Source organism: Patiria miniata, unplaced genomic scaffold (genome assembly GCF_015706575.1).
Source record: "Patiria miniata isolate m_02_andy unplaced genomic scaffold, ASM1570657v1 HiC_scaffold_3, whole genome shotgun sequence".
Lineage (NCBI taxonomy): Eukaryota > Metazoa > Echinodermata > Asteroidea > Valvatida > Asterinidae > Patiria > Patiria miniata.
Genome location: NW_024037069.1, coordinates 32731375 through 32751233, shown reverse-complemented (window position 1 = coordinate 32751233; position 19859 = coordinate 32731375). Strand labels below are relative to the sequence as shown.

General features: G+C 41.0%; 2 protein-coding genes across 2 annotated transcripts; one reads left to right on the top strand and one right to left on the bottom strand.

The window, feature by feature from the left end:
• Window positions 1-276: 276 nt before the first annotated feature.
• On the bottom strand, window positions 277-14434 carry LOC119737416 (DNA methyltransferase 1-associated protein 1-like). Its single transcript, XM_038211755.1, has 12 exons — window positions 14226-14434; window positions 10998-11083; window positions 9886-10006; window positions 8986-9060; window positions 7955-8113; window positions 6342-6512; window positions 4811-5017; window positions 4334-4405; window positions 3300-3424; window positions 1480-1726; window positions 639-683; window positions 277-421 (listed from the first exon to the last, which is right to left on the bottom strand). The coding sequence occupies exons 1-12, from the start codon at window positions 14382-14384 to the stop codon at window positions 365-367; spliced, it is 1524 nt and encodes a 507-aa protein (XP_038067683.1). The 5' UTR covers window positions 14385-14434; the 3' UTR covers window positions 277-364.
• Window positions 14435-17133: 2699 nt separating this feature from the next.
• Window positions 17134-19723, top strand: LOC119737077. Its single transcript, XM_038211160.1, has 2 exons — window positions 17134-17542; window positions 18811-19723. Exons 1-2 carry the CDS (start codon window positions 17472-17474, stop codon window positions 19229-19231), a joined length of 492 nt encoding a protein of 163 aa, XP_038067088.1. The 5' UTR covers window positions 17134-17471; the 3' UTR covers window positions 19232-19723.
• Window positions 19724-19859: the final 136 nt, after the last annotated feature.

Here is a 19859-nt window from a genome sequence, read left to right as displayed (position 1 = left end):
GCAGACAATAATTCATAATTGTAAAGTAATAATTCAATAACTAAACATGGGCCAATTTTTTTGGGTCGATGGCTCATTCAAAAGTAAATAACTTTCGTACTGCCAGAAAAACAGCAATTTTAGAACAAGAATTGATTTTTCGGGATGAAACTCAAAAATAGCATTGGGAAAGCAACTTTCAGCGAGGGCGCACTATTACAGAGCAACCATTGCGGCATTAGTGCACCCAATATATAGCACTAACATCTTGAAACAAGACTGTACGGAACAGGATCCATCAAAATCTTGCAAACGGTGGATTTTAGTAGATTCAGGGCAGTTAGGATAAACAGGAATGAATGGCGCATGCAGTAGATTGTACTCATCATTTCTTCAGCTTTTTCATCATGTTGCTCTGCTCAATTGCCGTTCGTCTTTTGCGCTGTAAAAAAAACAATTAAAAAAAATCAAGGGCTGAATGTTACATATCAAAGATTTATTTAAAGTTCAATTCCTAACATTGTTTTACCATTACATCAATGAAAGTTAGTAAAGTTGGACCAAAGGTAGATATACACTTACAATTCATGGTATAACGAAATTAATTAAATAAACAGAGAACATGTATTCTAAAGTGCAATGATGGTGACGTCACTTACTGGTGTTGAGGGCGATGTGGTGACGACATCAATAATCTCCGAAACCTGGAAGGAATACGAGGCAGTCTTGTTAATACTTTGCGCCACATGGGGAAATTATGATTATTGTAAAGCATCCTGCTCAAGGACATTATGCTTTGATCCTAAAGGACTGGGACTGAGAGCTGACGGAACAAGGAACACAGCTTAACACCAAACTAAACATGGCAAAACAGTGGCACACCATTTTTCCCAAATGAAACCCTAACATATTTTAGCATTTTAACCAGAAACGCCTTACAAGCTGTCTTTAGAATAATCACAGCGTCGTCTTGGAAAACTTGTAAAATCTCCCCCTGGAAAATGGGGGAAACTAGTGCGCATGCACTACTTCTGCAGACAAATACGGTCCATTTTAGGTAAAATGCGTACTACATACAACAAAAGAGCTACCACGAAGTTGCACAAAAGTTGCACAAAAGTAGCATCTTGCATGCTACTGTCTGAAATTTCAGAGTTTAGTTCGGAGCTAGTATACAAGGTGTTGAAAGCAGACTGCATACATTATAGGCAAAACAGGAGCGCACATGACACGAGCGCTACAAGATTCCAAAACACTGTTATGATAGCGGTTCGTGGGTGACAGTGGTTCATTTTGACAACAGTCTCTTTCAGCTGGTGATCACATATCCAATACACAACCACAACGTCTTGATCCAAGACTAGAGCGTAACTGCCACTTAATTTCAAAAGAAGTGAAAGTCGAATCCTCGGTATAAATTGGCTCAGCGGGATTCTGGAACACCGGTCTAAGAAAAGATACAACCAACTTTGCAGCATCAGACCTCTTCCATCTACCCACCTTCTTATTCTTGGAGGACTGATCGTCTGAGCTGTCCTCCATCTTCACGTCCACTCCTTCCTCCCCCAATGTGGGCGTGGCCTCAGCATCCTCCTCAGCAGTGGGCGGAGGTTGCTGGTTGAGGGACAGCGCTGAGGAGGGGAGTTTACCAGGAGCTAAGGCCTCGTAGCGATGGCGTAGCGTCTGGAGCTCAAATTCGCAGTTGGCATGGGCCAGCTTCAGCTCGTACAGAAGAACCATGTCAGACCTGTAAAGATAAGATCATCAATTTTGTTTTAGAAGGACGATTTCAATAATACTGGAACACTATTAAAGGGACATAATGTCCTGGAATTCGCCAAATCGAGATACAAAACGCGATTTAAACAAACTGTTGTAAATTAGAAAGATTATTTAAAAGTAGGACATATACACCGACACAACCACCCTTTAAAAACTGGGCGTTTTGGCGTTATTCTTGCGAAAACAAATTTCAGTGGTCAAAATTGAATCCTGCCGCACATGTTTCCATCAGTGCATCGTATATTGCAGACGTACGAGAAACAACATATGTGATGTGATCAAGCTACATGAGTTGTTTGTCGACCCTGGTAAAAAAAAATGTTACTACAGATTTGAAAAGAGCACAATCTCAGCATTACTGCTGTGAAAACTGCATGCTGATACCATCTTTAGTTCACAAATTATGGAAGTCGGAACACCAAGAGATGTGATGAAGTGGTGTGATGAAGTGGTCCTATTTTGGCCTGTATCTCCAAATAAAAATTCCCGACAAACGACTCATTTAGCTTGATTGCATCACATATGTGTATTCGTACCGTGTGTATTATGTGTCACACACAACGAGTACCGTACAGTGAATGGACACGGCTGGAAATACCTATGCGTATGCCACAAAATGTCCGCCGCATCCGATATTTAATTTGATGTAAAACATTAGGTTAGTTTCCCTTCAACCAGGACTTTGAAGTAGGGATAAATAAACAATCCAAAACAAAAAATTCTTGAAGATTTCAGGTCATAATGCCCCTTTAAAGGGATACATCATTTGCTTTAGCTGTAATTTCCAGGAATGGATGGAATGGGGGGTTGGAAATAATAGCAAATATAGTTACACTGACTTTTTTGAGGTTTTGGGTTCGAAAATGCTATAAAAACCAAGAAAAACGATCAATTTCCTGTAGTCTGGTTCCCTGACTCCATATAAGAAGAAACAGAGCAGTTTACATACATTGGGGAATTGTAAGGTCAGGGAACCAGTTTAGCTGGCTCGTACCCGTTCATAGGTTTGTAATCGATTGCAAACAAGTGCTATGGTCAATTGGGGCCAGTATTTGAAAAAAAAGCCAGTTGTTTCCAACGCTGATCGGCCGATCAGCGTTGGAAATTGATACAAAAATACCACTTTTCTTGAAAATGACAGTATACCAGGTGCCATGATTTTACAGGATGCTTTACACTGTCATTCACTAACAGTCCAGCAAGGTATTTCAAAATGATTTGGTAGTTTTTTTTTTGATGTTTGCAAATGTTGTATTTTCCCTTTAAGCCAGTAGTTGTTGCTAACACATAATCAGTTCTGTGTCTCACATGCTGAAGACACCCTACTTGACACTGACAATGGTATGTTCCGTTTTTCGTCCAAAATCCCGCCCACCTTTCACTTGTGTATGTCTCGCACAGTGCTTATGAATGAGTTTGACTGAGCCACTGTGGTCACCTGACCATTATTCATGATCTGATTGGTCGAAGAGCACTGTTTGATTGACAGGTAGGAGGGGCTTACTGTCTAGGGCCCGTGCATGTTATTTCCCCCTTACCTGAGTTCGTTATATAACTGGCATATATCTTCCGTTGGCATCGGTTGGATCGGGATACCCAACTCATCCAGCAAATGCTCGATTGCTTTTGTCTTCTTCTGACCAACTGAAGACGGAAGTTTCATCTACAAAGACACAAACCAGCACAAGATACAGAAGGCTTACAAAGAGCAGCATGTGACACCAGAAACTGAATTCACAGTTATGCTATGCGAAAAACAGATTATCGACTAAAATATTATGTAATATTGTGAACTGCTTGTGACTGTGTAGCTAGCTTTGTGATTAGCATGTCAACCTAGCATGTCCACACTTTTCTGTTAAGCATTTTCACAAAGTTGGCTCCTGTTCGATTTGCCAAGTTTTTTCCTGCTTGGCCTATTCACAGGCATGCAACTCGGAAGTAACAAAACAAAAGAAGGAAATTCCAAGAATTACAAGACTTTACACAGTGTTTTCAATTTGTTTATGGCAGAAGTTGTCAGGTCAGTGCAACAAGATTGTATCTCCATTCAGCAACACAGTCGTATCTCGCGCCAATGCGCTCCGTGCAACAAGGTCGTATCTCGACGTCCATTGACTTTGTGTGCACATCCAGGTTATTTTAAGTGAGATACGACCTTTTGACATTCTGAAACTTGCGTTTCACGTACGGTCCAGTTTAGGAGATACGACCTTGTTGCACGGATACGACGAAGGGTCAAGTGTAAAATGAGGAAATCGGCTGAACAAGGAAAGGTTGCATGCCTGTTTTCAATATTGAAAACCCGATTTCTCTGATTTCATTCAAATCATGTTAGTCGAAGCAAGTGACTGAATCCCTAGAAAGAATGAAATCCCAAATTTTCAAAATTAAAACTTGATGATACCAAGTTTGTCTCAATGCTTTGTCAAACTGTGATGAGTGCACAGCCACTAAAACCATGTTTTGTCTTATATAATTAGTTCACTAACTCGTCGATGAAAAAAAAATCAATCAATATGATCAATATTATTGGTATCGCCAACATGTCTTGACACACTTTAGTGTTTACCTTTTGACTTCTGAGATATACTCCAGACTGCTTGAAATCCGGAAACTTGATTCCACCAGTCTCCAGGATTTGCTTTAAAATGAGAAATAACGCAAGAATTTGCAAGTTTACTGTAAAGATAAACAAAAAGCTGTAACTTCACTTCTGATATTTTTACCGCAACTACATTCTGCTTTAACATAATGTGGTTTGCAAAATAATGCCACAAGCTAAGAAAATATTGAAAGTTGGAAATGGTCATCATTATTTTCCCCCTTGCAATGCTGGATATTATGAGTCTGCTGGAACACAAAAAACTAAAAGTCTAGTTACAGTAATTCTGCGAAAATAACATCATCATCCATGCATCTTTTGGAAAGCACCTTCTGAAATTCACACTTGACTCTTCAAACAAAATACTTTCAGAAAATAGTCCACACCAAAACACAATCCAAGTTAAACTCAGACTATGTTCTCCCCTCTTTTATTGTTCTGTACCTTGGAGCTTCCTTCAAGCTCTTTCCTGGATTTACTCTGAGGCAGTTGTATCTTCTTCTTCGTGATCTTCCGTTCAGTTCGTCGCAGCTCCGCGTTGTTGTCGGCGGCCGTGATCAGCTTCTGCAGGTCCTGGGTCTTCTTCTCACGCTCTTTCTTACGCAGTTCGATCTTTTTCAGTTCAGCTATAAGCATCTCCTCTTCCTCAACCTACAAAAAAAAATGGAAATTAATCTTAGGAAATTGACGATCCATTGTGCAAGAGTGTTCCTCCACTTTCAGGGCATGAAACATTTGACAGTATTTCTGTCTCCATGGATGGGATGACAGGCCATCACAGGTTACTCCCTAGCTAATGCCAATACCCATTTATCCATGTAGAGAGATGCGAATGGGGGTAAAGTGACTTGCCCAAGGGCACAAGATAAGTTTAAAAAGTACTGTCGGGTTCTTGCACTGTGTTCACTAATAGAACTGGATTCTTTCTGAATTATGTGCACTAGGCAAAGGCCAACAGTCTCCTATGAGAACATCTGTTTCCAGATTTTTTTTAATAAACCTCAGTTTTGTCTTCGCCTCCGAAATAATTTCAGAGCCTGAAAAGCTTGAACAAAATGAGCAAGATGAACCCTAACATATATGTATGGCCTCATAGCATTGTGATTTGATATGCAGTACCACAAAAAGGACCCAAACCTTTCTCTCAGTCTGTCCTTATCACAAAAGGGACATACAAATTATAAAACTGGAGCCTGGTGCCAAATCTGGAAACAAAGCCGGTGTTTCGGAAACACCCGAGGGAGCAGTACACAATTCGAGCAATCAGTATTCCTATCAGAGTATTTCTGAGATTTAACTCAGAGTGCCGTATGAATTATGCCAATTAAATATAATCAATTAAAAACACTGCGCCTTGACTTTCCAGCTGATAATCGGCCCATTGTCTCTAGGGGATCCATTATGAGCTGCTACATTGACAAAGAGTTTAACTTTTTCAGTGCCAAAGTCGTACATGTACGAGGTATATTTGTTAGTTTGCAATCGCCAACCTCGTACATGTACGAGGTAATGTTCATACTTAAAATTGCCAAACCTCGTACATGTACGAGGTAGAGTAAGCATGTTATCACAAGGGGACGCTCTCGCTCTTTCTAATATCATTTCCATTCAGTTCTTGCGAGAGGGCGCAGCACTGACACTCGTATTTTCTGCAAAAAATGCAGAATTCCCCTGTGTGCAGGACAGTGTTTCAGGGTGTATCACTATGTATGTGACTACTATTGACTTTCCCATATGCCAAGGATATACCAGAGAGCAACAACAACAAATTTAGTGAGTAAAACTTATTTACTTTTTTGGCAAACTGCACACACATATTTCGGACTTTGATTCTGGAGGTGTGCCAACCCAATGTAAAAGACTGTCAGTTTAGGGGTACTGTACCCATCCTGACAGATTCCAACAAAACATGCCGTTGGGGTTTGATGGGTTGAGTTCTGTTAGGGTTAAAGCACTTCGTAGCAACAAGACTGACCTGTTCCTGTGTCCGATTGAACAATCTCAGCAGCTGTTCTTTCCTCTTGCGTTCGTGTTCGGCGTCGTAGACCTGCGCGGCTCTGTTGCTCAGGTTAGGGTCAGCCCGAGCCTTGGCCAGCTTGTTGATGATGTTGTAATAACGCTCCTTCATATCTTCAATGCTGCGCCTCTGCAAAACACAACCAATTACAATCACATTACTACCCCAACCCTAACCCTAACCCTAACCTTAACACTAACCCTAACCATAACGCTAACCCTAATCCTAAGGATTTGGGGGAACATCGGTTCTGGTGAACATAGGTATTGGGGAACATTGGGTAGAACCCCCTTGGTCTAGCCCATTCGTAGATTTAAGTCATGAAAAACAGTATTCATGAATACCGAAGACAGTTTACCCACTCCTATGGAGTACCGCAGTGAATACGTCACGCGCACAAAATGTGTGTGAAAGACATTAGCACGTGATTCAGCCCGTGAACCAACACGCGCGCGTACTCCGTTTTTGTTTGCACTACACTTTCTGGTTCTAAATGACGTCACACTTCGGTACTCCATTGACTGAGATCACGTCACGTGGATGGTTTTAGCACCACATTCTGCAGTACGCACGCCCATCTCCTTATAAGGGGATTTTAGCGCTACGTGTGTGAGTCACCATAGACATAGGGTGATTCACAAAATGTAAAATACAATTGTCTCCCGACGTTTTTAAAGCACAAAAATTAGTACACAAGGCTTCTCCATGGAGCTAGATTTGGTACATCAAAGCAGTTTCCAAGTAAAAAGAACTTGGAGTTTGGCTTTTAATCCGTAGAAAAATTATTGACTTCAACCACGTCCTGAGAAAAATATCTGAATATAAACAAGTGGTTCACAGAAACAACTTTTGCTAGGGAATGTACATCATTGGCTTTTGCTGTAATTTTCAGAAATGAACTATTTGAGGGGTTAGTATGATAGATCAAATATTGTTACACTGACATGTTTGAAGTTTTGTGTTCGAAAATGCTGGAAAAACCAAGAAAAACAAAAATATTAAAGTAGTCTGGTTCCCTGACTCCACTGAAGATGAAATAGGTCAATTTATGGATGCCAGAAAATGTAAGGTAAGGGAACCAGTCTAGCTGGCCTGCACCCGTTCATGAACATGTAACCAATAGCAAACAAAATTTGGACTGAAAAAAATGCTAAATTTGGAGCAGTAGTTGAAAAATAGTTCTAAAGGTTTTTGCAACAGTAGTCAGCCGACCACCGTTGGAAATGTATACAAAATACCATTTTCTTGACAATGACTTCACACCAGGTGCCATAATGCCATTTACCATCATCCATGTAAGGTACCGGTATTTCAAAAAAAATTGGTAGTTTTGTTTTTCGAGGTTTGAAAATGTTGTATATTCCCTTTAAACATGCAGTAGCTCAAGGCACTCCTCAAAACTGCGTAAAACCTCGACGTAAACCTTGAGTTACTGCCTCTTTTAGTTTTACATTTTTCCCTTTAATTTAATACAGAACAAAAATAAAGTGCACACTATTATTTAGCATTGATAAAAAAAGACCAACTGCTGTACACATCAGACTGGGCTACAAAAATATCAACAGACTCACCCCATAGGAAGCGTAGTCAAAGCGATCGTGAACTACGACCCAGCGGAGGTCAAAGCGGTTACAGAGGTCAAACAGGTGGTCGGTAGCCTGCTTGGTCCATTTCTCATCGTGTAGATGAAGCTGGTACTCTTGACTGGTGTACAGTGGTATCGACACCTCCTAAAAAAAATATCAGAAATTCATGGTTTTAAAAGAACTTGTTTAACCTATGGCCTGTATTACATTAAATTGAACTCCCTTGGTATTTTTGCTAGGATGCAACCTCAATCCTGCAAAATCCTCCAACTTCCTTCATGTAAAAATTGCATACAGCCTCAATCCTGCAACATCCTGCGTTATTTCTTGAATGTGGTCCTTGGAGGGGTGACCACTGCCTCAATCCTGCAAAATCCTCCAGCAATCACTGTCAATATGTTGAAGCAGAGCCAGTGACATCCTGGAGCAGTGCGGAGGATTTCAAGTATAATCCAGGCCTAAGTTTATGCATGGCTGAGCGTAAACAACACAAGATCTGGCCCAAGACCTTGACACAGTGCATCCTACGAAATCAGCTACACATTTTTGCCATATAGCCTCAATCCTGCACAATCCTCCATTTTGCCAAGATGATTTTGGAGGAAATGGGAATGTTGGGGTTTGCTTGGCTCTGTCACCGACAGTGTATTTCCTTGTACAACTCTGGAACTGCCCTATGCACACATTGCTTTCAGTACCAAGGGGAAAAGTTACGCCACTAATCAACCACTAGTCGACCAGTGGTGCTCTCCTTAACTTGCCTCGGATAGTAAGTCTCGTTCAAATGACGTCATTTCCTACAGACCATCCACGTGGATCGGCAGTTTGAGCGTCAACTTGCATAACGCGCATCGGCTGCGTCATATCGAAAAAGTTTTGAGCAGCAAGCGCGCGTGTTTGGAACATTTTCAACACTGTGCAATGCGTGCTTGATTGCGTAAAATACGCAGTTGCACTTCTCCTACAGAGATGGTCGTCATTGAACGAGCCCTGTAATGCTGATGTTCTTTTTTTACCTTGTTAAAGCGAGCAAAGGGATAGTCTTTGCCTTCATCGGCTACTCTCCTCCAGTGATGAAACACTGCACCGTCCTGAAAAAGAGATTGAACAATAAATAGTTATCTGTCAAGATATCAAAACTAAGTCCAGTGAGTTACGAACATTTCCACTCCAAATTAGGACTCTTCATTATTTAAACTACATAATTTTTCATAAACCACAAACTCCTACATTTTTTGCAAACTGTAACACTGTAAAACCCTATGAATCATTACTTCACAACAAACAAAACCGAATCCTTTCCTTAGATAAATATTTTGATGAAGTATTATTAATATTTTGTCCGAAACAAACACATTTCTTATAGACTCTGAAACTTCCACTGTCAGTTGGCCAATACAAATTGATTTGAAGATCGGTTTAATCTGTTCAATTGATAAATCAAAAAATGAAGATAAGGGAATAAATATGGAATAAATAAGGGAATAAATAGGTGCTGATTATCAGCGTCCAAGCCCCTAGCCGTTTTTAAACGTACTTCTGTAAAACCGGCCAAGCACATATTTATTCCCATTTTTAAATACTTTTCGGTCAGAAAGCCAAAAAATATAAATGTAAAATGATTTGTTCAACAATTTTACATCACATTTTGTGAAACACCCCTCCAGCATGTGCCTTGAGCGAGTAGAACTAAAAACCTCCTCATAGGGAGACTGGCACGCACGTGGCACGTACTGTGCGATGTGGCGCAGAACGCAGCTGTGCCGGACAAAAGTGTTTAAAACCAGTTTGTGCTTTATCAACCCTTTAAAACCACCATCGTGACAGGCTCTCAGCCAATAGGAATGGGTAAACTGTCTTAGAAATTTATGAATGTAGATTCAAAACCAACAACAACGATAACAAGAAACACTTACTTTTCTTGCAGGGTTAGTGAATGGCATTCGCTTCCAGGGTCGGACTTTACTTCGACCAAGTTTAGCTTTCATCTGTTTGTATCCCTTGTTGGTGTCTGACGGGATCAGTGGAGGTGGATCTCTGACGGAGAAAAAGAGAGACAAATTTCCAGCAAAACAATAGAATTGTGTTTTCAATCGACTATGTGATGAAATAAGATTAGAAGGGATTATGAATTCAACCTGGCCATTACCCTCGACTCCATGACCTATGTACGATGGCACATGCTTGTCAGCGAAAAACAAAATTTGAAATGAAACTTCAAAAGCGATGAGTCTTAAAGGCAGAGTGGACCATTTGTAATTTGTGAATTTTTTCGTTTAAAGCAAGGAAAGTGCTCAAAATCTTAAGAAGGGTGCTTAACAACTAATTTGATGAAGTTTTAGCTCAGTGAATGCTGCACATTCCAAGAAAAAAATATTCTAGGATCTCAATTTCAATTCAAAAGTTGCCAAGTCATATTTTGAATCGTGCCTGAAATCAGCAGCCAGGAACACGTTCTCATTCAGCCAATTGCAACTTCATGATGTCACGCACTGAACCGATGAAAAAATGATGCATGTGCGTCATGTCAACGCTTGCGCGCACACCCTTTTATGGATTCACCCAATTACAAACCAACTTCTAACGGAAATTTCCAAAAATGTGTCACTTGACACACCTTTGGAAATAACCTCCGCTTACTGTTTTCTTCAAAATGAAGAAAAAAAACAGCTTGACAAAGTGCATGCTTCAAAATCAGCCAAATATTTTTTTTCACATAGCCTCGATTTTGCGAAATCCTCCATTTTGCAAAGAGGAATTTGGCAGATTTGGGAAGGTTACGGTTATTGGAACAGAAGATTGGGGAAGATCTTGCACAACTGAACTGTATTCAAGCTAATGTGTGCATGTGAGGTATGCCCTGATTTCTCAAGTGTCAGTGCCAAAAGTTGGATGTAATTCATTTCGTTGGTTTCAACGCCCCTTATCCCTGTGGCAGCTTCACCATTTGATACTTGCTAGGGATAAAAACTGACTGCATCACAGCCTGGGCAAGAAAAGAATCCAGTATGAGACAAGACTAGCTTACTTTTTATCCGAGTAGAGCAGTGCATAGACTTCCCTGTGCATCCCTTCTGGACGTTTGAAGGTTGGCTCCTGGCTCTTCCGAGATCTCTGTCACCAATAAAAAAACATTATAAGGGACAGTCAATACTAAAGAACCACAAAATCACGCCAAATTTACTCATTCTTTCAGCCAATGAAATGTTCATGAGGCAAAGACAAGGTCCTCAGTATGTCACAAGGTCCTCAGTATGTCACAATCCTAGTTTGAGGTCTCACTTCAATTGTTACAGAAGACTTTTCTTTAACATTTTGCACCTGAGAGTGAAGCCAAGTGATTTCAATTTGTAGCCAATGACAAAACTGACAACAAAACACTAGGCCAACACAAAAATGAAAGGGGATAGCGCCTGCTCACTACGGAATGCACAAAACTATGTTACGCCCCCTATAGCCCTTTTCACACTAGACAAATCTCGGGGTTGACGCAGGGTTGAAAACATGCATCGTTTCACACTTGAAAAATTTCAACCCTGCGTCAACCCGGAGATTGATTTCGCCCAAGGTTGAACTCAACCCTGCTCCAGACCAGGGTTGAGATTTTCAACCCCGGTTGAAATTCTCGCCAGGGTTCAAAACAGCAGTGACTGAGCATGATTAGCGTGATTTGCATGAAACAAGTGTGAAACGATGCGGGGTTGAATGCGGAGTTGAAAAATCAAAACTCAACCCGGGGCGGCACTGGGTTCACCCAGGGTTGAGTTCAACCCAAGTTGAGCAGGAAAAATTGCTTTAAGTTTGTAGAAACCATTATTGAATTATCGAGTTTTATCATCCTCGCCCTCTTTATAGCGATAGAAATTTCATCCCCCTTTTTCAGACATCGATATTTTGTGTAATTTCCAGGTTCATTTGGACACGTTTGCATATCTAAATTCCAACACGAAATTACACTAAAAGTAGATGTCTGAAAAAGGGGGGAAACATTTTCTATAGCTATAAACACATGATAAATTGATAATCATTTTAATCAATACAGGGCGCATTGGTGGCAATTTAATATAATTCAGCCCAATCTTAGACAGTACAGTGCCCTCTGTTGATAGGGATTGCCGCCGGCAATATATCCAGTATTCAGTAAATGGCAGTATCATAATGATTTAGGCCTATAATTAAATTTTTAAAACAAATGGCAGTGGATATTTTGCCGGAGACGGCAAACCTTCAGTAAACGTTAGTTTGCCGGATATGCACTGAACATGCGCAGTTACTGTTTTTTTTTTACTTAAACATTTTCCGGTGACATATTTTAGTCTGGCTCCATGCCAATATCATTATTGTATTTTTGTATTTACAAGATGGGAATCAGACCATTTTATAATTTCGGGCTTTATTTCCCTTTAAAAAAAAATCCTCCAGAGCCACAAATCTGAAAGAGAAAATGTAATACTCTGCAATAAAATGTTTGAGACCTATTAAAACAATAAAAGAAGAATATTCTTATTCATTTGGGGATGGGAAAAAAAAACCTTGAAATTGTGACGGGGATCAGGCTTTGAACTAGGGACATCCGACTCACTAGAGCCATTGCTTAACCACTGCACCAAATGTACTACATAACTTTGGTGGGAATTTAATACATGTTATAATTCAGCCCTATCTTAAAGAGTACAGCGCCCTCTGTTGATATGGATTGCCGCCGGCAAACCTTAACGTGAGTTTGCCGGCGTTACCTCCGGCAAAATATCCACTACCAAAACAAATCGACTGAACGAATGTCGGACACTTCGCCCCATTTCCACGTCGCCCCATGTCACTTCGCCCCTAACCACTTCGCCCCATCCCCACTTCGCCCCATCCCCACATCGCCCCATCCCCACTTCGCCTCATTCCCACTTCGCCCCATTCCCACTTCGCCCCATCCCCACTTCGCCCCATCCCCACTTCGCCCCAGCCGTTGCATGTAAAAAAAAAATCTCATCTATTTTTTTGGCTTAAAAAACAATTTCAACAGATTCACTAATTGCTAACCAACGGAAAGAATTAGCCCATCACCAAATGAACAATTCATAACCAACCTCTCAACTTAGCTAGGCTCTCCCCTACCGAGAAAAAAGCTTGAAGTAAAAGATCCAACTTTGTTCCCAACCCGGCTATACCAACCCGTCTCCCACTCATCTGAGAACGAAAATACCTTTGACATCCTAATTTCACTCTTGGAGGAACCAATCTCATCTAAATGAGGTTGTAAGTGTCACATATCAGACAAATTTTGACGGAACATTTTCCTCAAGGCAGTGAGTACCTTTTAACTCACTGACCCATACCTACGGATTCTGAATCCAGCAGCTGATGATTTTATTCACAAGCCAATAGGAGAGGCGTCTCTGAATGGGATAGAGCCATCATTTCTCTCATCTGTGTCTCGAGCACCTCATCAGAGAGTTTGTATTTTTCCTGAGTTTCTAGAATTGGGAGCATTTATTATCCGAAGTGGCTATCGTTACGGCACTAGTTGTTTAGCGCCCTCTACGATATTTTTTTGATACGCACGCAGGTATATAATTATTTGTTTCCCCACATTTTTTCGAGCAGTGCGCCAGCTCAGCCGATAGAGGGTAGGATTTTGCACCGCGAGGTTACGGGTTCGAATCTCAGTTTTGCACTCGAATTTTTTTCTTTTTCTAACCTGAGGCTTTGGAGGATTTTTTTTAAAAGGGAAATAAAGTCCGAATTTCATAAAGTTCAAATTCACTTTTTTCCTTCTAATTTTATATTTTCTTGTCATGTTTTTTTATAAAAGTTGCCAGGTTGCAGTCTACCGTAACGATAGAAAATGGGAAATGCGTTACGGCTGCCGTAACAATAGCCACTGCGTTTATTATCTGGGGTCTTTGGCAGTTTATTTGGTCTGCACCCCTAGCCTTCACCTTTTTCATACTACATGGGGCGAAGTGGGGATGGGGCGAAGTGGGGATGGGGCGAAGCGGGGATGGGGCGAAGTGGGGATGGGGCGAAGCGGAGATGGGGCGATGTGGGGATGGGGCGAAGTGGGGATGGGGCGAAGTGGTTAGGGGCGAAGTGACATGGGGCGACGTGGAAATGGGGCGAAGCGTCCGACACCCGACTGAACGCAGAACGCAATTTGGGTAGGGCCTATATGAAAACAAAAGGTAGTGTAGGCATGCTGCGTTTACCCATCTTTGTATATTTCAACTTTAAGATAATACCATGAATACTGTCAATTACTGACCTGTTTTTTGTCAGATGCATGCGACCCAATGATCTCGTCTTTCTTGCGCATTTGCTGTGCCGCCGAATCTCCGCCGGTGGAAACGGACGAACTCGGGGCACTTCCCGGCTCAGCCTGAACATCAACATCCCACTCCAAGATATCTCGGACATCAGCCATGATGGCACGTCAAACCCTGATTATTAAAAGCGAGAATACCAAGTAGAAAACAGTACTGTAGTCAGTACAATTGTCTCGACTTTTCCGCTGACCTGCTAACAAGTTTTCTTCACGCGGGGGACGCCATCTTGAAATGAATGTCGGACACTTCGCCCCATTTCCACGTCGCCCCATGTAACTGCCCCTAACCACTTCGCCCCATCCCCACTTCGCCCCATTCCTACATCGCCCCATCCCCACTTCGCCCCATCCCCACTTCTCCCCATCTCCACTTCGCCCCATCCCCACTTCGCCCCAGCCGTTACATGCAAAAAAAAAATCTCATCTATTTTTTTGGCTTAAAAAAAAAATTTCAACAGATTCACTAATTGCTAACCAACGGAAAGAATTAGCCCATCACCAAATGAACAATTCACAACCAAACTCTCAAGCTAGGCTCTCCCCTACCGAGTAAAAAGCTTTGTAAAAGATTCAACTTTGTTCCCAACCCGGCTATACCAACCCGTCTCCCACTTATCTGAGAACGACAATACCTTTGACATCCTAATTTCACTGTTGGAGGAACCAATCTCATCTAAATGAAGTCACATATCAGACAAATTTTGACGGAACATTTTCCTCAAGGCCGCGCAGTGAGTTCCTTTGAACTCACTGACCCATACCTACGGATTCTTTTGAATCCAGCGGCTTGATGATTTTATTCACAAGCCAATAGGAGAGGCGTCACTGTCTCATCTGTGTCTCGAGCACCTCATCAAAGAGTTTGTTTTTTTCCTAAGTTTCTAGAATTGGGAGCTTTTATTATCTGGGGTCTTTGGCAGTTTATTTGGTCTGCACCCCTTTTTCATACTACATGGGGCGAAGCGGAGGTGGGGCGATGTGGGGATGGGGCGAAGTGGGGATGGGGCGAAGTGGTTAGGGGCGAAGTGACATGGGGCGACGTGGAAATGGGGCGAAGCGTCCGACACCCCTTGAAATGTGCCAGATGACTTTTGTCTGTTATTTCATGCGTTCTTTTAGCGCTGCACGCATAAAACAGTCGTCGAGTTCTGTGTATTTTCGAAACTTTATGAGACTGGCACTTGACTTGATTCGTTTATGGTAGCCTTTGTACTGGAGACTTATTTTTTTTTTTTTTTTTTTTTGGCCTTCAAGTGAACTGGAACACTGGTAACGTTTTAAATTGTATTATATCAAAGTATTAACACCACTCCCCAATTATTATTTTTTTTTTTAACCTGACGAAAATGTAAAGTACCATAAAGATATAACAGCACCGCGGGGAAGTTTTGGTCCGTTATTTGTAGAAATGAATATGTTTCCCGATCTTTAGCTCCTCTGTGTCGCATGGCATTACGTTACAGCTGAATGACTAAAGAGATATCGTCGTTCTGGCATGTCTGGAAAGTTGAATGGCCTCATAACGGTAGGCCTATAGTCCTACATTACAGTAGGCCTACTTTATTTCTTCAAAGGCTTCTTATATAGGCCTACAACTAATCTTCAAAGCGCTATATTTAAGAAAACAACTCGTATCACGCCATTAACAAGAAGAAACCAAGTTATCTATCACGCTAAATAAGAAAATAACTCGGGTTATCTATCGAGCCAAAGACGCTGAAGAAGAAAACAACTCTGCAGATGTCAGATGTCTATCACGCCGAACAAAAAACAACCCCGGTTAGGCCTATCAACATCACGCTAAACAAGAAGACAACTCAGTAATTAACAAGAAAAAAACTAAAAATCTATCAAGCTAAACAAGAAAACAACTCAGTTATCTATCACGCTAACCAACAAGACAAGTTGCCTATCACGCCAAACAAGAAGAAAAGAATCTACCACGCTACAAGAGGAAACAATTCACTTCTATCCAGCTGGATTTGAAATAAAAGATACAGGGCCGTCTAAATTTGCGTCGAGTGAAGGGGTTAACGCAGGGAATGGTGGGTTGTGGAATTAGCAACGCTGTCTGAAGCCCCCGTCACAATGAATGCTTCATTATACCAAACTCAGTGGTATGAGTGTATCTCATGTGCTTTACACCTAACAGTCCTGAATCCTCCGATTTCAATACGATTTTGCATTCCCCCAGGGAGTTTTTTTCATGTATAATCGTACAAGAAACTCAAACATAAAGGGTCTCATCGCCCGAACATAATTATGATTTAGTTACCTTTGTTTCAAACTATATGATACAGAGTGTTGCAGCCAAAATAAAGGGGAAAACGACCACAGTTTTACACCTAAGCATGCATAATCGGTACGAAACTTTAACAAAAAGGGTCTCAACGCCTAAACATAAGTTATGTTTCAAAATGTATGATACAAAGTGTTGCCGCCAAAATAAAGGGAAAAAAACGATGACAGTTTACCCCATAATGCATGTATAATCGGTACGAAACTTTTAACATAAAGAGTCTCAACGCCCAAACAGAATATGTTTCAAAGCGCTGTCGCCTCATTAAATAAAGAACAAGAATGACGACAGTTTAAAAATGTATCACACATTAATATTACTAATATTAGCAATATTACTTTGTGACACGTTTTGCAAGTATTAAGTAACCGTGACCGTATTTAATAACCGTGACCGTAATATAATAATAAGTATTTAATCCGTTATTTACAGAAATAAAATACATGCATGTTTTACGATCTTATAGCCCATCTGTTCCGAATGCCATTTTCTTCGTACGTGAATGGGTAAAAACACGTAGGCCTTATATCGTATTCTCCAAAATTGGTACATCTATACCAAATCTACTTCAGAGGGGAACGATCAAAAAAATACGGACAAGCCGGCAAACAAAACACGGAAACTTTCTGTGGATTTAATTTCCTGAATATGCCGCCAGAGATATGACATGGAACTCAACTTTAGCTGTTCCACTTTTAAGGCAGATCGTATCATCGTTATACCACGGGTTGGTATCTTATAAATAGGGCACCTTGACAGCCCGGGCCAGGAGCTTGCAAGAGCTAGCAGAAGGCGAGAGACTGATGAACCACTGACCAACCAACCACAACTCATTTCACCAGCAGATTCGACCGAGGAGGCCTAGACAGCAGAAGCAACTTCGCAAGATGAATGCCCACAGTGTCACTGCTCTAGCGATCATCATCATGACCATTGGTATAGATGCCGATGTCAAACAGTAAGTTCTTATCCATTATCATACCTGGTTAAAACGGCACACACAACCGTGCACCCATCTTGTGAAAAAAACACATGTAAATCCATTAAATTCTTCTTGCAAAACAAATTTTGAAAGACGTTATAAACGAGGATGCACTTAAAAACTCTGTCCTCTGTAAAATGAACAACTGTCTTTGGACATGATTATATCTGCTGGACCGTATATGAGTGGCCTAAATTCGACTTAGGCCTATTACGTACAGAGCTAGAGACAGGCTACAATGAAAACAGTATCATGACAAGAATAATAAGACTGCATGGAATAGAAATCTCTTGCACACCGGACTGTACCAGAGTAAGAAAATACATATATATATCTGGAATTTTTAGTTTGGAAGGAATTAAATTGTTCATCCCATGAGGTTTTCTTATGAACACATTTTGAGCAACTTTCCACTCCTTATAAAATGTATGAAAACTATTTATAAATGTATGAAAACTTCTTTAAACATTTAATATATCCCATGCTTTCCCGTACAAGTGAGGGCGATGTTGCTGTGATGTCATTTCAGGAAGACACTGTTCAGTTTTGGAGTTTTCTGTTCAAAATTGTGAACCCAAAATTTGCTTATTGAAAACATTTGTGAGAAAGGATTGCTCTTATGGCTTACTGTTATTTACTGACACAACAACGAATCACCAAAGAATATTTACGACAGCGAAATATCCAAAATTCTAGCTACAGTTTGTGTGCTGAAGTAGCTGTGACATTGAGGTTTATGCCTGAAATAACATCACAGTTTTGCTCATGAATATGGATATTCGCATTGGCATAACAATAAAAAAGGCACCAAAATACAATTGAAAATGGCAAAACGAAAATTGGAAATATGGGTAAATGGGACACAAAGGTGCATTTTCAAAGCAATTACGTTGCATTGGCCCATTAAACCTGCAATGTTTAAATACGGAGGTCGCATGACCTTGTTCGACTCATTATAAATGTTCATGCGGGTTATTCAGTGAAAGATGTTTATGAAAAGTTTGTAAATGTAGGCAAAATAATTATGTGCAGTAATGTTATAGTCACGTGGTATTTATCACAAATCGCTATAAATCTAGGTAAACGTCTGAAGTATGGTGCTCCATATGTGCCATCGGCGTCGCATTTTTCTGCGTCGCATTTTTAAGCTGTGGCAGGGATCGTTTTCATAGATTTCATGCACGACTTTTATGCAAGACGACCAGAGCTAATATTGTGCACTTGCACTTGTTTTTTTTACACAGCTGTTTCTGCGATCTTCGATGGTCTACCACTCAGCTGGTATCCGGGGACAGCGTCGACAGTCTGCCGGTCCTACAGGACCTGTGGAATCCGCCCTACCGTCATTTCATACACGTCGGATGCTCAAGAGTCCTGGAACACTGCCCTGACGACTGTCTGGCAACCGCCCATGCATGGTTGGGAGGCGCCACGATGACGTATAAATCCGGCCCGGACGCGTGCATTTCTGCGGCTACCAACGCGCCTCCGGGCAGTCCGATCTACGTGTACGCGTCGTACGACCCCAGCGTGTGCGGAGATCGCTCGTGGCAGTACATAGGCCCGCTGTGCTGCTGGGAGATTTCGTTTCCGGGGTACGAAAGCTTCTTTCTGTACAACCATGTGTGCAATGAATCCTGTCCGCCGAATAACCCAAGTTGCTAAGTTACAAGGACATATTAGGGGTCATTTTAAATGATGCGCGTACGGTACACGAATGCAGTTCAGGAAAAAGTTACCGATTACGTAGCCAATTTCTGTGGTAATTTCACTAAACACACATAGGGCCTACATACATTGCAACTCAATTTGATGTGAGAGAAAACAAAACACACGCGCAAAATGGTGATGTAACAGGCAACATTTGGCGAGCGGCACACGTCTCGTTCTTGCTAATTTCTATTGTAGGCCTATACTACCTGATAAAACGTCTCCTTTAACTACACAATGGCAACAGAGTTTATCAGCTGTGCCTGAAATAATATCACAAACTTTGTGAAAGCAAGAATAAAGTGTTCATATTAGATGTTGTTGCATGCATGTTAAAAGAAACTTTATCAAAGTTTATTTTTATCTCACCGAAGCTATAGCAATGCTTACAAGTTCATGTAATATTAAATGCCTTGCTAAAGGTGCACGTCAGTCAAAGAATACATATTCTTGGTGTTCGTTTCAAATTCTGTTCAATTTTAGCCTAGGAATAAAGGCCTTTACAAGCTGGCTTCAGTCGAAAATGTGTCTGTGGAGAAAATAAATTAGAGAGATAAAGAAGCACGAGCTATAATGACCGCAA

What these genes read in the sequence shown, in the direction of transcription:
- LOC119737416 (XM_038211755.1), bottom strand. Translation starts at nt 14,384, where the DNA reads ATGGCTGATGTCCGAGATATCTTGGAGTGGGATGTTGATGTTCAGGCT. An exon ending in ATGCATCTGACAAAAAACAG is followed by an intron (nt 11,084 to 14,225) that starts GTCAGTAATTGA and finishes TATTGGTGACAG; the next exon opens with AGATCTCGGAAGAGCCAGGA. An exon ending in CCACATCGCCCTCAACACCA is followed by an intron (nt 422 to 638) that starts GTAAGTGACGTC and finishes TTTTTTTTACAG; the next exon opens with CGCAAAAGACGAACGGCAAT.
- LOC119737077 (XM_038211160.1), top strand. Translation starts at nt 17,472, where the DNA reads ATGAATGCCCACAGTGTCACTGCTCTAGCGATCATCATCATGACCATT. An exon ending in ATAGATGCCGATGTCAAACA is followed by an intron (nt 17,543 to 18,810) that starts GTAAGTTCTTAT and finishes TTTTTTACACAG; the next exon opens with CTGTTTCTGCGATCTTCGAT.